The 18,060-nt window shown below is 35.1% G+C and overlaps 1 protein-coding gene across 1 annotated transcript in view; it reads left to right on the top strand.

Moving 5' to 3' along the window:
• LOC106151776 (junctophilin-1) overlaps positions 1-17,652 on the top strand; it is a 56,177-nt gene extending 38,525 nt beyond the window's left edge. Inside the window, exons 2-5 of the mRNA XM_087012242.1 lie at positions 1,624-2,437; positions 5,594-5,712; positions 6,786-7,900; positions 14,470-17,652. Coding sequence (XP_086868368.1) covers positions 1,624-2,437; positions 5,594-5,712; positions 6,786-7,900; positions 14,470-14,556 — 2,135 coding nt within the window. The 3' untranslated portion in view covers positions 14,557-17,652. The remainder of the gene's footprint in view (positions 1-1,623; positions 2,438-5,593; positions 5,713-6,785; positions 7,901-14,469) is intronic.
• The last annotated feature ends 408 nt before the right edge of the window (positions 17,653-18,060 follow it).

The following is an 18,060-nucleotide window of genomic DNA, read 5'->3' as shown; positions in this document are numbered from 1 at the left end:
ATTAGGGCACACTGTCTATGAGATATCACTGCCATATGATGAAACAAGTTAGGATTATGTTCAGTTGAAAATAGTCCTTGTCTGTGTAGCCACTATCAACAGCTATTTATATGCCAGCACCAAATGGGTTGACAAACAATGAAAATCTACCTGCATATACTGCTTGTAATATATACCATCATTAGGATAGCTTCTCAATGATAATGCTTTTTCACTTCCATTGTTAAAATATTAAACATTTTTCATCTATCTGTGAAGCAAAAATCAGATCTTATATTGTAAGCTCAGTCAGTTTATTGACAATTCTTAAGTATATCTATTTGTTTAAAAATGTTAATTAAATGATTGATACTTAGGGAAAGAAATATTTTAGGGTAAAATTATATAAATTTATGAATTGCTGCATATATAATATGTCTTATTCTATGCACTACGGTGCATAACATAATGCTGACTTAATATTTCTTTGCAGTAATCCACTTTTACCCAGTCATTGTGGTATCTGCCCTGTATCTAACCAAGTTGAAACCCATGAGGCTTAAATGGGCCCCCGTCTCTCTTTTTATCTAATACTGCTAACTACACTGTACTCTTGAGACGAGTTGCCAATGAGTATGAATAAAATTATCTTACTCAGTTGGGACTTGGTTGGGATTATATTCAAGTATAATCTTGCTGTGTACACGAGGCCATTTCGAGCCATGCAGAACTCTCATTGTACCTGGTATGCACTGGTGCCCTCCATTGGCTGAATTCTATTGGTACATATCACTGACATACAGCAAATGAAAAAAATGGTATCTGATTATTGATAATTTTCTTCAATATTTTATTTAAAAAATGCATATAACCTCAGCACTTGTTTTCATAAATGTAAATTGAAAGACCAGATTCAATAAATGGGTATTTTTTTGTAAGAAGAAGCTGCATTTTGTTTGTCACATTTACCTTAGAAATCAGTCAAGTCGCTTCTCAATTACATTTCCATTGATTCTGCACAAGACAACAAAAGTGAATTATGTCCCATGTATTAATTGCTTTGGATTCAGGTGACATTGCAGATTAATGGATATATATCCAAGCTGAATTTTAAGCTCGCTGGGAATTCTCTAGTCTTCATTTGGTAGTCATCACAGCATGTCAGAAAAAAAGAAAGAACAAAGTACACCACTTAAGACAAAATTGCCAGTTAAAACACACCTGTTTTTTGTAACCCATGCCAACATGTCTGCTAATTCTACTCTCTCTTGGTTTGAGGAAAGATAATTCGAACACAGTCATTGAATTGTAAAAGCTGTTGGGAATTATCAGTTTTAGTTGATACAAAATTAAGATAGTGAATAGCACGTGTGAGAGTTCAATCATAACACAAATGCGAAAAAGGAGAAATATGAAGGAAACATTGCATTTAAAATAACTTTTTTTTTTACAGTGAAACGCTGTACATTTTATTTATTATCTGCTGATATACTTGTTAAAGGCTACAGCTATTTTCAATGATTTTATATATAAAATAAAACAATGATCCTCATTGAAAAATAATGTACATTTTTGATAAATGTACATAACAAGGAATTAGCCCAAGTATCAATTTATTTACCCACTTTATTTCTGGTTTTCTAGGCACGTATGCAGGCCAGTGGTTGCGAGGCACCAGACATGGATATGGTGTACGACAGAGCGTCACCTATGGGCTGGCTTCACACTATCGTCCCAAGGCAATGCGGGACTCCCTGACCTCACTACGCAGTGAGCAAGAAGACGACAAAGTGGTCAAAGAAAGAGACAAAAAACTGGACGAGAGTCGTGGAGGATTTGTCCTGCGAGCACACGCAGAGGAGGATTTATCAACGCGGCGTAAATCCATATTTGACAAACATGGACGTTCCAGTCTAAAGAAGTCTTTTCTTTCTGGGCTAAAACTACGCAAACAGAAAAGTACAGGAGACATCAACGAGTCTGCTGCGAGGCCGGGAAGGCCTACAGGATCTATGCGCAGCACCATCAGCAGCATAAGCAGAATCAGTGCTAATTCAGTACAGTCTGGAGTAACGGATGCCTCCATGAAAACTGACCAGGAGAGTAATCACAGTTTTATAAGCCAAGATGATATAGGAGATATTAATACCACTGAGAGTTATGCTGGAGAATGGAAGAATGACAAACGTTCTGGATTTGGTATCAGTAAAAGGACAGATGGACTCAAGTATGAAGGAGAGTGGTATAACAACAAAAAATACGGCTATGGAGTAACAACTTTTAAAGATGGTACAAGGGAAGAAGGGAAATACAAAAATAATGTATTGATCTCCTCGGGGAAGAAAACTAAACTTTTCGTAAGAACCTCAAAACTAAAAGAACGTATTGAAAATGCAGTTATGGCAGCCAGACATGCTGAAGAAATTGCATTGCAAAAAGCAGAAACTGGAAACTCAAGGTAAGGCTGCAAATAATATCAGTTATCAATTGTACACCCTTTTTCACAAAAAAGTAATGCAAAAAACAAACAAACAAACAGAACAAAACTAAAAAACAGTATAACAAGCAAAGGGAGACAACTGAACAACTGTTCCATTCCTGTCTTACATTTTACAATAAAATGTCCTCATCTACTGTTTTATATTTGCCTATCTAATGAGGCAAAAATCACTGACACTGGCAAACATCTCCATAGTAAAAATAGTATATATATGCATGGTAGTGTAAGTAGACATTCAGCGAATTACATCAATTCCAAAGCATATAGTTACATTACAACCAGGCCACATTTCTACTTACCAATCATTTATTATTAATCAACAATGTGTCAGAATTCCCCTATTGCCTCCCAGATATCACATGGTATCTAGGAAATATATCCCTGTTCACAACAGTTTCAACTTGATCTGGAACTGGACAACTGTGCCAGCAAAACAAATGAATTTCTTGGTTATTTTTGTATTTGGTTGGTAATCTGATTAAGAAAACATCTGCAAAACAATTGAATTTCTCAGTAGTTTGATATACTGATGGTGTCCCTAAAACAAAACATCCAATTATTAAATCATTTCTATTATTTATTTATTGACAATTATGAAAAGTTGCTGTATGTGTGGGTCTGTAAAGACACGATGTCAGGTCGAAGCTTCCTACAGTTGCTGATTAATCAATATGTTTATCAGTAATAACATCGATATAAAAAAAAACATGGCAGATACAAGTCAAACTTTGTGTGAATGCTTCGATTTGTCTGCAGAACTAAAACAGGTGACCTGTACACATCCAGGGTCTAAACACACAGCCAACCTGGAAGTGCTGATAGTCCTTGAAGAATGGAATATGTGATGAAAGAAAAGATATGTTTGTGATGTAACTGATTTATGCATACCTTAATCCAGGTTTCTGGCCAATTGTGATTAAAAAAAAAAACTGTATTATTAGTCAAAATGAATTCACAAAATATTCCAATTGACATTCACTAATCTTGCCTAGCTGATGACTGTCTTTCATGGTCTAACAGTGACCATGCAGAGATCAATTTCATGACTAGTTTTTTTTTATTTGAACAAGATGTCTTCCAAGAAAATACACCTAGATAGCCTAGATCTGAAGATCCTTATGCTACATATTCAAAACAATTATGTATAATATTGGGAAGTGGAAGTCAACCCCTAGATTAATGTATACTTTGAAATGTAAAAGTTTGTGTGTGTGTATGTGTGTGTGTGTGTGTATGTGTGTGTGTTATGTGTATGTGTGTGTGTTATGTGTATGCATGTGTGTGAGACAGTGAAATGCGTGCTGAATGCCTAATGCCACTTAAAGTGCATCAAGTAGACTGGCATCTCTTTGAAAATGTCATCAGATCAGAGAGGTGAGGAGGCTTACATAGAGAATCAGCCATGCATCGATGAATGTCAAGCGAGAAGCTTCAAAGAGAAGCAATTCTTTTAATGCTAGATCAATAAAATATAGACACAGATTCATCTTTTGTGAATTCTTCTATCCCTGGAAAATCCCTTTCTCCAATCTGCATCTAATCCCTTGAAAAAACTGGTGGAGTCAGGGCATAAAAGCACAAGTTTCTCCAGGGGATGAACTCTAAACTATATGGTAGCAAGCATTTTTGTCGTGTTTGCAAACATATTTGTACAAAAGCACATGTACCAATACCCTGGGCAATTCCCGGAGACAAACAGGAGCTAGTTTGCCAAAAAAACAGATGGTTAAAAGCTCCTTTTGTGAAGGTGAAGTGGAGTGAAGAAAATTATCCTCTCAAACAAGGGTATTGGTACTTTTACAACACCAGAACGACTGTGCAATTTTTCTTTATTGTCTAAAAATGTACACAGCTAATAAAATGTTACCATATTTCCTTTGTACATTTTAAATGAAAATGGCAATTTTTAGAGTTTGAAAGATGCTGTATTGCCCTAATTTTTTGGAGGTCTAAATGACATAATATAAAAAGATCAGATTAATGTGAAGGCTGGTGAATCACCAGCATTTTGCAACTGGAGTTTCCTGCATCACATGCATTGCTGCATCTGCTGGATTAGATACTGTTTGAGGAGTTCCTTACTTGATGGCTAAAATATCAACAAAATTTCCTAAGTTGACAGCTAAATTATTACCAAATGCACTTTAGTTGACGGCTAATTTTTTAACAAGACTTTGTAAGTTGATGGCTAAATTATTAATATAAATTCATAGCTGATAGTTAATTCTTTAAAAACACTTCATAGTTTGAATACTAAATTGAAGCAGGTCGAAAGATTGCATGTCATAGTCTCTTTTTTAATAGAATACGGCAAAAAGTTACGGATATGTATGAAAAAATATTGTGTTTAAGAGTAGTAAATCCCTCATCAAGTAAGGTGCACCCTTCATCAAGTAAGGTATAGGGGAGCAATCTGTCTAGAAACACCAATTCAGTGAGTCAGCATTTATTTTTTGCAATAACATATCTAAACACCTGTGCAACCATTGATTTGTTTGTTTTCAGAGTTATTCTGGTTTGTGAGCCAAAATGAAGAAAGGTTGTGTTTAGGATTTGACTTCCTTCATCCCCATAGCTTTTTTACTTCATACTTGCTGCTTTTAAGCAAGCTCAATCTTCATTCCTTCATTTCTGCAGTTTGACAGCTGAATGAAAAAAGTCTAGCTGTGTAAAAAGTATTAAAAATTCAAAATGGCCAAAACTGTTTTGCCAATCTCACCTGTATAATCATATACTGTGTTTAACTTTAATTCAAACTCTTATAATTAAGTGAACTATTTTAAACAACCCCGCAGTTGGCAGATATTTGAAGTGGATTTTGTTGTGATGCACATGCATTATGACATGATATGTCAAAATACACGTACACTGCTTTCTATTGTGAAAGCATGATAGATGTGAAAATGTTTTAAGGAGTGTCAGACTCAATGGATGTAGGACAATAAAAGTCTGTTTCAAGATACAATTATCCACCTTCCATTAAACTTAGATATTCAACTGTCGATTCTATTTCTTAGTCCATTGAAAGAAGTTAAGTACTATACCAAACTGAAGAGAATCACTGTTCTTGCTGATGCTGATAATTACTCATTACTATTTTATTCCTAATTTCAGAATGGAAAATGCACGAACAAAAGCAGAGCAAGCCTTAATGGTTGCACAACAAGCCCTCAGAGATTCCGACCTGGCAAGACTCTGTGGAAAACAGTATGCCCCAGAATTTCACCAGCCAGGTATATGTCACTGAAGTTTTTTTTTTCACTCCATTATATGTTATAACATGAGCAGAAGCATTGTGTTAGCTGTGACAGTGTGCACAATAGTATTGTTTTCTGTTGTGCTAGCTACCACCATATGTGTTCATTTTCTCCATTATGTGTAGCTACTAGTACTGTTTTTTAATTTGTGTCATTGTGGGTGATCGTTATTCTATTTTGTCACACCGTGCATGGTTTCAGTGTTACAAGAAGTAGGCTGTGACAATGTTAATGCTGTTATTCAGTCAGTTTCATTGTTGTGGGCCATGATCAGGTAATGTGAGGGAGAAGTTTTGTGTTTCATTGTTGAAGATGTGGCAGGGTGAGTGACTCTGTTGTGTTAGCTGTTCAATTGTGGAAAGTGTTATTTTACTTTATTGTGCTAGTTGTGATAAAGTGGAAGGTGTTTTGGTTTATTATTGGCCATGACAAAATATAAGACATTATTTTTTTTCCATGCTGTAAGTTAATTATATGTCATTATGTTGGGTTGTTACAATATGGATACTATAATTGTTTCACGGTCAAAGATCCAACATTTTGTTCCTTGTAAAAGCAGTAATAATATGGAATTTGCAAGGTGTTAAGAGCTGTTGAGAGAGAGAGAGAGAGAGAGAGAGAGAAAGTGTGTGTGTGTGTGGGGGGGGGGGCCTACATGGTAAAATCAAAACTGCCAATTTATAAATAATGAACAATTGAGGATTGTCTGAAATTTGTAACTCACATATCCATTAACGGGTCATGACATAAAGCAACAAGAAGGTTTAGAGAGAAAGCACATTGCCAGTATTCTAAGACTCTGTTTGAGAAATGGTAAGAGTGAAGATAACTTTGTTTATCTACAAAGATTGACAACACATGAACATTAGTTAAAATTGAATCATATCAAATAAGTATTAATAAGATAAGCATCAGACTTGTTTTGCTTACTAATAGAGACAAATACTGAGAAGGGGCCAGAGATCTAAGCAATTTGTGTATCCTGTATTTTTCTGTAAATCTATATCTCGCTAATGCATATTTTTCATATTTTTCATCTTTTCCACCAGGCACGGACATTTTAAAAAAGAAATTGCAAGAGAATGATGGCAAGGTTGATATGGGATACCTTACCCCAGTGGCTCATAACCACAACCCTCACCAACGCTCCAAATCCCTCATGGACCGAAGTCCAAAAAGCACACCACCTCTGGGGCGGAAAGGTAGCTCAGATGGTGGGGCGACATTCTCGGCCCTTTCCTCAGCCCTAGACTGTGCGTTGGTTGGAGGGGCTGGCAAATTGGGAAACCATCGCCATGAAAATGGTGGTGCAGGAAGTGGGTTGGGACATGGTGCACCAGCACCCCCTATGATTCCTCAAGTTCGTGAACCTATTCAACCAATGACAATGTCCTATCAAAGTCAGGCACAGCCCCCAGGACCTGCTATGGGGAATGGAGGGGGTGGTGAAAGATTAACAGAACATCCTCATGTTCGATATCGTGAAAATGTGGCTCGTAATAATGGTCAGCCTGGCATGCAGCCTTCACCCAGGTACAGTCATTATAATGACTTAACACAGTCATCCTTAATGAATGATCACTTTGATCAGTACAGGACTACTAATCAGACAGATTCTGGTCTGGGCAAGGAGATCTATGATCACCAGACCAGCCATACAAGTGACACTCCAGACTCTGGGGTCTCGGACAGCTTCGATTCTGATGAGGCTAAACATCCCCGTCCTCTACAGCGCCGGACGTCTTTACCATGTATTATTCGCAAGGGAGGAGAGAAAACCAAGAAATCCCCCACCACAGACAACAGTATACACCTCAGCTCAGAGAGCCTAACCCCAGATAAATCAGAGACGTACATCATAGAGAATGGGATACGAAAACGTGTCTGTGCAGAGGTCCAGGCCACAGGAAGCAGTGTTCAGGACAGTATGGAGGCAGTGCTGCCAAAGAGATACACCTTAGACAGCCAGTCTCCGAAAGGAAGGAAAGGAAACCGAGGAAGTTTACCAGATGTAACAGAGTGTCAAGAACTTTTAAAGGATGTGATGCCACGGCGAGAAGCTGCAAAACTGAGTAATCTTCGACGAGAGGAGTTAGTCAGGGAAAGGGATGCGTTAGCTAGAAGGAAAGAACAGGAATTGGTGCTCAACCTCGCTGATGTAAAGGTAAGGATATACTTCATAATGTATCAATATCTTTTAAATTAAAGCTTTACAGTGGGTTTTAGTACTTTATATAGCAGAAAAAATATTAAAAAAGAAATTTTTGCAATTTTCCCTTTATCACGCCCAAACTATTTTAAACATTAACTTAGCCTAGGGTCTATAAACCCATTTAAGATTGTGGTTTTTCTCATTGGTTTTAGATATGGTGTACCTTGGTGAATAAGAAAAATGTTGAAATTTCCAATAATTTTTTTTTTCTTTCTTTCTTTCTTTTTTTTTTGGCTACATGTAAAGGTAGGGCTTGCAGATTCATGCATAATTTTGTACATGAAGTCATGCTATGCAAAAAAACATTTTGCTTAATCCCTGCCCTTCAGCCATTTATTGGACATAAGAGAAGATAGTACTAAAATTGAAATGGATAAGTCCTTTGGAAAAATATATATCCTGGTTATTAGAAATACACAAACAAAATAATCCTAGAAAACCAACCAGGAAATTCCAAGTGGGTCGATCAGATAACTCCAGCTCTATCTAAACATTTGATTTATTAAATACTGCTAATGAATGCATAGCAAATAAAAAATCCTTTCCTTGAAGAAAAACACCTGTTCAGTGCCTATATTTTACCAATAATTACCTGGAAACATTGCCAGTGAAGTTTCATTAAGGCACACCTGGTGTTTTAGTGATAGCAGTGATCATTTCCACTTTGGTTTGGAAGCTCTGAAGTTTCTGATATTATAAACCCACGTAAGACCACAGGTATGCTTAATTATAGGTGAAAATAAGAATCCATTTTACCTAAAGAGAGTGGTTTCAAAAACACTGGTCCATCACTGACTTATTGTGCCACTTTGTGTCATGGCCTAATTTCCTCAGTGTCACAGTGTTTATAGTGTGTTATTTAATATTATGAAACTGACTCTGAACAGTGAATATAGGACTTCTACTCCCCTAGATTAATATTAAAATATCACACATTTCCCCCCAATCCCATTGTTAATTTAAATTGTAATATTTTCATAATTTGATGACTACTGATACTGTCAATATTTTTTTCACATTTTAAAAATGATATCAAAGACTCAATTCTCTCAGAGTTATTGGGGACTTCACATGAATTCAGTTGATACAGTACAGTTTGTTTGTGAACCTCATTTTGGATTTTCATGAAATTCATTTGAAAGCTGAGTGTCCCTATCACCTTCCTTGGAACCGTGATTTTTGTTTCATAAATTTTGACAATGTTGTATCGGTTGTCTGAGTAAAATACTAAAATATCTCAAGTACAAAACTTATATTGTCAATTAGTTTTGATTCTGTTCTTTTCTTTTTAATTACTTATATATTTATTTGTTGAAATGAGCATAAAATCATTAAGATTAAACCCAATAAGTTGTCACGTGATTGACTTATTGAGAAAATGTGAAGAAAACTGCATTGTTAATAAATATAATTTTTTATGTAAAAATGAGTACAAATTGATGAGCAAGACACATTATCTTTTTGGGCTTAAATTTTTAGTATATAATTATGATCACGTAAGGAGAGTGGAAAAAGTGTATTATATAACCTTTGCCTCCAGTGATTCAATATCGATTAATTCAAATGGCATAAACAAGATTTCCTGCAAAAAGATTTTTATAGATCAGTCCCATTAAAACCAATCTTGGATAGAATAAACTGTTTATATACTGAACTTTGTATATTAAACACATGCATTTAATATTAATGTTGTTTAAATTACTTCTCAGACAGCATAAACAAGTAAGTACATCACATAGATATTAAAGGAGACTGACCAAAAAACTGAACAATATGAGCATTTTATTGAGTTTTGAGTTACACGTTATTGAAATCATTCAAACACAAATAGTACATTTAGCATATTTTAAGTCAGTAAGATTGTGCCCAAGCAATAAAGTATTGGTGCAAAATATTTAAATGTTTCCTATTTTCTTTAAACATATGAAAGTAAAATGCTTTCACACAAATCATTCATATTATATTGGGTAGCCTGATGGCAACTGAAGTCAGTCAGTATTTAAGACACATATAATCTACTGTTATTAAATAGTACTCATTCACCTATGATTTATGTAATTTACCTGTGTGAGCTATGTAAGCCAGGTGTTATGTCACTTTAATCAGATGATCTATGGTTGTTTTTTATTATATTCTATACAGGATTAAAATGAACCCCATAGATAAAACCTAAAGGAGTTAAATAATAATAATAATAATAATAATAATAATAATAATAATAATAATAATAATAATAATAATTATTATTATTATTATTATTATTATAAAGCCCCGCACAAAAAAATGATGAAAATTTGAAAAAATAATGACATTAAAGAGCCCATGAAATGTATTAAAATACTGATCAAACATTGAAAAAATTGCAGCAAATAGTACTTGATATCTGTAGTAGATCTACCTTTTATATGAAATTTATGTCTAATATCAACATGGCATAACAAGTACAAATACAGTGGGCAGAAAGAGAGAGAGAGAGAGACAAAAAAAATGTAGAAGTAGCAGTCATTTAAAGTGGTGTGTGTACGGGGGGGGGGGGGGGGGGGGGGGGGGGGGGAGGGGGGGGGGATTATTTAAACTGGTACCATACACTTCAGTGGTACTCTAATGTGCTTACACCAACTGTAAATAAGCCACTTCTAGACATACCTGTAGTTCAGTCTTGTTCAAAGTTAACTTAAGGGACTGGTAAATCTCTTTCGCTGTTTTTTCCTGTTAAGTGGCTAGCTGATTAGGTAATTCTAGATGCATTAAGTCTCAGACATGTTCATTAAGCTCTCATCACTAAGTAACACTTGACTGCGTAAGTGCTATTTCAGTTCTTAATTTGATGTGCCTCATTTGTTGTTTTTTTTTTTTTTTTGAACACTCAAAATAACGTACCACATTATTTCTTCACCTTAAATTACTTGAAGTATTATTTGACAGTTTTTTTCCATCCTTTGTATGTATAATGTAAATTATAAAAAAAGGCAAGTTAAATAAAAATACAAACTAGACCTATCAGTGTTTTTTATAAAGCACTTCAGTATTTTAAGAAATATGAAAAGTAATACTCCTGCAGTTTTGCTTTACTGCAAATCCCTGTTGAAAAAAACTGAAAGTTATTGTGCTTCTTTGTGGTATTATAATTATTCTGTAAATTTTTTTCATTCACAGGTATTTACTGAGATCCATTAATTATCACAGATAGTATAATCCACACTTCATGGACTAAGATTAGCGTACTGGTTTGTCATTCAATGATGACTTAACTGGTCTTAGAGGTCATTCACCTTGAATCTATGAGTTCACCTGGACCAAGTTTCACAAGTAACCTTTATCATTCTAAGATAAATTAACTGAAATGTCAATTCTGAGACCCTATGGGGAAGGCTTGTCCAATTAGAAATTCCTAAATTTAGGTTCTCACAATAAATCTGGTTGGTCTCTTTAGTAGATTGGTGCTAGTAATATTTAAAAAAATATGGCTATGTGGTTAAGGCAAACGAGGCACTTGTCTCATCTGTAAATTTTCCATATTTATTTGACAGATAGAGCTAGCCATTGGGAACTAACTCTTCCCCACCCAGGAACTGAGTTAGCTTTTCTGGTCACTTTTGAACCTCAGTCAGTGTAGATTGAGTTCCTCTCAGTCCAAGTTTTGCATTTTTTGCTTCTGTCAAGGGGGGGGGGGGGGGGGGGGGGGGTAAATATGCCTTAGCCTTTGCTGGCTTGATAGTTAACAGCCTAACTAAAAAAAAAAAAGTTAAGAAAGAATTTTGACAAAATGTTCAGGATATGTCAGAAATGGTGCCCTATTTTATCAGTAAAATGCGGCACTGCACAGGCTTTGTTTGCATATGTTCCAGAGCAAGCACACATAGGTAGGGAGCCTCTATGTATAGGGTGGAAATGGGCTAACATAGAATTAATTAGATTTTGGTGGTGATCCATAAATTGATTGATTAATTAATAAGAAGAACTGAATGGCCTTAGCGAAGGTCTGCACTCTTTGTCTGTGCTTATCTAGTTGAAATCATCAAAAAACCAAAGGACAGATAGACATCAACTATTTTGGTTCTTATCTTAATAATGAATAACTATTACTTTAACTTCTATGGCAAAATGGCATTAGCAGGCCTTGGGGGACATTAATTAACCTTGCTTACAGTGATAGGTAAGAGTCTGGCTCTGCTCCGTCACTGCCCCCGTCATCGCCCCCGTCAACACCTACCACTTAATCATAATTAAGTTATTCCCTATTAACAGGCAACCTTTAAGCCAAGTTATCCAGAGGAAATGAGTTAACTAATTGATGTCTAAACAGTCTGTCAGGAATTGCTTTCTGTATAACCTAAGCAGCCATGTCCAGCACGGGTGCGTCTTGTTAGTCCGAGGTTCATTGATCTGAAAAATCATTACATTTTATCTTTTTTTTTATAAAAGGGCACATATAGGTCTGAAGGTTTTAGAGTGAAAATCCTCTGTACTATTGTCATGCACCTGTCCAGTGTATAGGCAGGCTGCCATGTTGTTGTACAGTTTGCAATTTAAACTGGGATATGACTGAAGAGTGACAAGAGTCGCATTTCAGTACTTCATTTAGTTAAATGGATAAAATGGTCCCTCCAGATGAAATCAGAACTTATTTAAAAGTTAGGAAGCACTCCGAGAGTCCAGCTAGTCCTCCACCAAGGAAAAGGTCAATTGAGAATTCTTTTAAAAACATAGAAGGGGATGGGATTCAGTTGAAATTGTAATCACTTCTATCCCACCAAAATAGCTGTTTATCCTGAAAAAATTCATCAAAATTTGTAAACAGATACATTGTCCACCAACAAAAAGACAAATCAATACTAATGCAAACATAACCACCCTTATTTTTTAGAAGTGATAAAGCAATATTTTTATAATTCTGCAGGATACAGACAGACAGGGAGTTTAAGATTAGTTCCTAGAAAAGGCACGCTAAAACCTCCTTGTGTGTTGGCATTTTATTCTGTTGGTAACATGGTGTATCAGAGAAAGTCTGCCAGCAGGTGCTAGCACTCCTATAATATACCAAAATAACCTGAAAATCTATTTGAAAGTTTCGAATATACTGGATTGAGCCAAGGTTTTAGCAGAGTCATTAAATTCAGGAACCCATGCATCATGCTGTTTTGAAAATTTGGCTCTCTCCAGATATATGTAGCACTCCTGGATCCTGGAGGTGACCAAAATGACCTGAGAGTAGTCTGCCCACCTGACCTTATGTTTCCTGGTGTTTTTCCTCCCACCTGCTGCCCCTTACAGCCTAATACCAACATGATGTGGCCATACTCATGAAGGAACAAAAATACCCATCCTCCTTGTGGTGAATATAGAACCCCAACTGCACAGACATGCCTTCTAGTCTACGTGGCCACCATTTTTGGTAAAACGGAGTCCTATCTTGAGGAGAGTTAGGATTGAAAATAGAGGGTTAAGAGAAGGCAGGTGGGCTATTGGAGCTTCCCAACTCAGCCCTGTATGCAATAATGAATGAGTTAAAGCTGAAAACATAATAATGGCAGACTCACTGCTTGTTTGGTATAATATTGAGGGATGATGTCGGAGCTAGTTGTGCTTACTAAAATAGGTAGTGATCACAGACTAGTGAACATATCTGAAGCTGATAGATATGGCCTGGAGGTGTAAGAACGAGAAAAAAAAAAAAAAAGAAAAAAAGAAAAAAATATTTTCAGAGTGTTTGAAGTGTGTAATTTAAGATATCAGGAAGTTACAACATTAGGCATATTTGATAAATTGGACTGCTGGAAGGGGTGAGGAGAACTCATGCAGTTGGGTACTGAAAGAAACTCTTGACACGTCTTGCTGTAACAGGGCAACTCATAAATAAATCAGACTGGGAGGAAAAAGCATACTCAGTGTTTTTTGTAAATACAGTTGAACAGGTGTGGTGAAAAGATGCTTGAAATAATTATACCTAGGGAGTGTCAGGAATGTGTGTTCAAGCTTATGAAATGTTTAATTTCAGCTGTCTTTGGGTGGTATATATATTGCCTTGAACTTTATTGTCATTTGCACTGGTGGATCTTAGTTTTTTGTAAAGGGGTGGGAACACAAGTAAAAATTAGTTTTGCCTCACTTTGCTGGGCAAATATAAAGCGACGGACAAAAATAATTTCACTGTAATACAGGCAAAGGGATGCAAAAATCACTTGGTCTGAGCTGGTCTCATTTTGATTGACATTAAGTTTTTTTGGACAGGAGAGGGCAAAGAAGAGAGTGCCTCCATACCAAAGAGGGGGGAACACAGCCCACTGAATATATATTAAAAGCAGTTTCTTGCAATATGTGATTTAATAATATTTATTGTAGATTATTTCATTAACCTTCTTTTTGTTCTACATATATATGTCAAATATTTCAAGAATATTAAGTAATATTAAGTGCACTGTATATTTACTGGGTATTTATTTGTTTGTTTATGTATTATTTTCTGCCGGTTTTTGTATACTTATCCTACATTATTTATCTTTAAATTTGTTATTTTTCAGGATTGGTGTCAACAACGTCAGCTGATGATGTTGGTAATAGCTGTTAATGTTTCCTTGGCAACAATGTTTTTCAACCTTCTGACCTGAGAGCATCTGAGTTCCGAGGTCTTGAATCTGCAGCATCTCTTCTCGGATTTTGGGGAGAAAACTCAGCCTGTCGGAGCTTTCAGCTGGAAAATGTCAACAAACAATCAGTTTTTTTCAAGGCTCAATGAGAGAAGAAACACAAGCAAGCCGAACGAAAATGAACTTAAAAACAAAAACAAATATGTCCCATTTCATGCTTTCACATAACCAAGCAAGAAGGAAGTGTGCCCCATCTAGAAGAAGAAAAATAAGAGTACTGTGTATAGACAAAAACAAACATCATATACACAGAAGCTCAGAATTGCTCTGGTCTTGGTAACCATAGTAATCATGACTGACCCATCATTATTGACAATTACTTCATGAAGCACCACATGTGATAAGCTTCAGTAACAAATGACAGCAAGCTATTTTGTGAATGTCATAGGTTTAATCAATGCAGAACAACAGCACATCATTAAAAAAAAATGAAAGGAAACCAGTGGGAAGCCTGCTTTGTGATTGTGGCAAAAATTCTTACAGCACAAACTGCTAGGCCAAGTACAATCCTGATTGATACATTTAAGAACAAGGGGAAAAGCATGAAATTGTAAACAAATGGTGCAAAGATTATAATTATCATTACTTTTGCATTTAAAAAAATTTGCACATAATTTGTGTCCCTCACAGTTTTTAGTCAAATTTCCTGTAATTCATAAGCAGCAAAAACTCTCAGAATATTCCGCACGTAACTCTAAATCCCAAACCCTAAATCCCAAACCATTCCATTATGGCTACTCTTCTAGGTTTTTTTCTGAGATCACTACATGGTTTTTGTAATGATACCATCAGAATTATTGGACAAAATACAGCTCTGAGCTCAAGTACAATTTCATTGTAATATTCTAAGTTGCCATCTTTAGAAAAATGCCACCAGTTTAAGCAAGATGCACAAGTCCAGTAAGATTATATTAATGTAGGATTAAGGGTTGAATATACCACTCTTTTACAGTGCTCTTTTCCATGGTAGAAAAAAAAAACAACAACACTTGGCTGTTGAACTAATGTATATGTATGAAACCATCATTACATGATGAAAGGCAGGAGCAACGGCCATGAGCACACGAGAGAAAATAATTCAAGATCTGGACTGCATTTCCATTAATCATGTTCAGAAATCTCAGTGAACCTGAATCACTTGGATGAAATCTGCATTACCTGGAAACTATCTGAATTGCTTGGATATGATCGAGTCATTTGGGGGAATGTCTGGCCCAGCACTTCATATACTGGCAATGTTAGGAGGGGAAATCATTTATGGACTTTGAGATATCATCTGACATTATTCTTAACATAACTCTGAGGGAATACTCAAAATATGTAGCATTTCATGATGAAAAGATTGCAACAAATGGAAATTGCTTGGAGCATAAGGCATCCTATGACACCTCATCTACTTTTGGCCACATTCTATGTTGAACATGTTGACATGAGAAAAAAATGAACGAAGAGAAAATACTGGCTAATATATGAGAGAAAGAGAAAGACAAATGCTGTGAAAGCCTTCAATGAGAGAAAATAAGTTTTATGAACAGACTTGAAAATCAGTCAAAGGGCAATACTTTTAAAAGAAGCAAAATTTCTTCCTTCACTTATCGCATTGTGCTAAAGTATATTGTGCTAAAGTATATTTGTTTGTTTTTTTTTAAAGAAAGTTTGGACAATAACTAAAATCTTTCAGTTGTTAGGTTTTCACTTATTTTTTATCCAGTTCTGCCAGCAAAATATTTCTGATCTACTGATGTTATAATGATCAGAAAGGAAAAAGAGACATTAAAGTTAAGAAGGCTTTTTGTCATATTACTTTTGTATCAGTCAGCTCAATTTATGTGGTGTGTGTTAAAATTGAAATTTTACCACTTTTATGTCCCATGAACTTGGGATGTGGTCTTATGATTATCTATATAACAATACTCCAAGTGATGTTTCCGTGACCAGTCTAACAGGTGATCTCACCGTTATCGATCACTGGTCAATATTTGTGTCTTTCTTCTATATATAATCATATTTAATAACAGTGTATTAATACTATGTTGAAATATTGAGGTTTTGCTGGAATATTGTGAGCTTGTTTAAATATTACTTACACACATCTGTTAATTAAGATTGAAATATGTTTGTTTAAGGCCAACAGAGTGTGAAGTTATTCTGTTATATATAAATATATATATATATATTTATGCGAGTGTGTAGTACATTGGGAATCCTGTTCCAGTTATAACATCACAAAGTTCAAGAAATTTCTTTTGTAATCATTTAATGCTAATAGAATACATACACAATATTAAAGAAAACAAACCCTGTGATTTTTTTTCTTTTACAAAATAATACCTTTTCAGCTTTTGAACTTTTCAAGCTGGGTATGTGTGATTTTCACCATTTTGCAATGCATATATTTGTAATGTTTAAGGCCTGGCAAATTTATTGTAATTAACAATAACATCATGAAAATATATATTAAATGATGATTGGTAGAGCACGTATTGCGTTGGACATGTATTCAGCTTCCTTAGAGTCACTCAGTACCTAAGAATTTTTTGATTAGTATTTGTATTGAGGGCGAGTACTTTTTTGTGAGTTAATGAAGATGCCCTCACATGGTATTTGATACATGTCCCTAACTGAAGTAATGTTAGATTGTAGAATAGTTTTGAATTTGTGAGTTTTCAGACTTTTGCAATGAGCTCCTGAAAACAGGGAATTGATGTATAAACTATCTCATCCGAAGAAAAGATGCTGCTGAAGCATCCATCAGTCGATCATTACTTGTTTTTTTCACTATTATACATTTTCTTTAGAAGCATTCACTATTTACAATTAAAAAAAACTTTTATTAAATCAGTTTGTTTAAAAGAGGATTAAGGTTGCACCATTGAGTGAGGAGGAATGTTATAGGATAAAATAATAGCAAGTCACATTTTGTGTATGTTTCTATTCCACTCCTAAGTATTGTTAAGTTCTACATGTCTCTAACCAGACTTAAAACACTCTTTGCTCTGTACACATGTTATATAAACCTTGGTGTGAAGAATAAAATCATGGTCTCTGTCTTATCAACTCCTTTGTGTCTATAGTTTTCTTTCAAATTCCAAAAAAATATAAAAATCAGCACAGAGATGAGATTGCGATTGTTACCATACACACTAATAGAGTAAGGGTTTTGTTAAGGGTGGGGTAGAGGTCCGGACCCCATTGATATAGAGCAGATGAATAATCTGTTAAAAAGCTGAAAAAAAGTTTTAATAAATTGTGCAACTTATCATTCATATTGCATCTTAAGTTTCAAATCAGTAAATATAGCATATATTTTATCTCCCTCCAATATAGCAGGGCCAATAGCATATATTTCTTAAAATTAAACAGTGCTCTAATTTTAACTGTAATAAAATTACATGTAGAATTACATCTCTACTAACACAGGCTATATACTCCACTAATATGCCCTAAAAAAAAAAATAAATAAAT

Source organism: Lingula anatina, chromosome 4 (assembly GCF_051362555.1).
Source record: "Lingula anatina isolate TDL-2025a chromosome 4, LinAna3.0, whole genome shotgun sequence".
NCBI classification, from domain to species: Eukaryota; Metazoa; Brachiopoda; class Lingulata; order Lingulida; family Lingulidae; genus Lingula; species Lingula anatina.
This window is presented reverse-complemented; position numbering and strand designations above follow the sequence as displayed.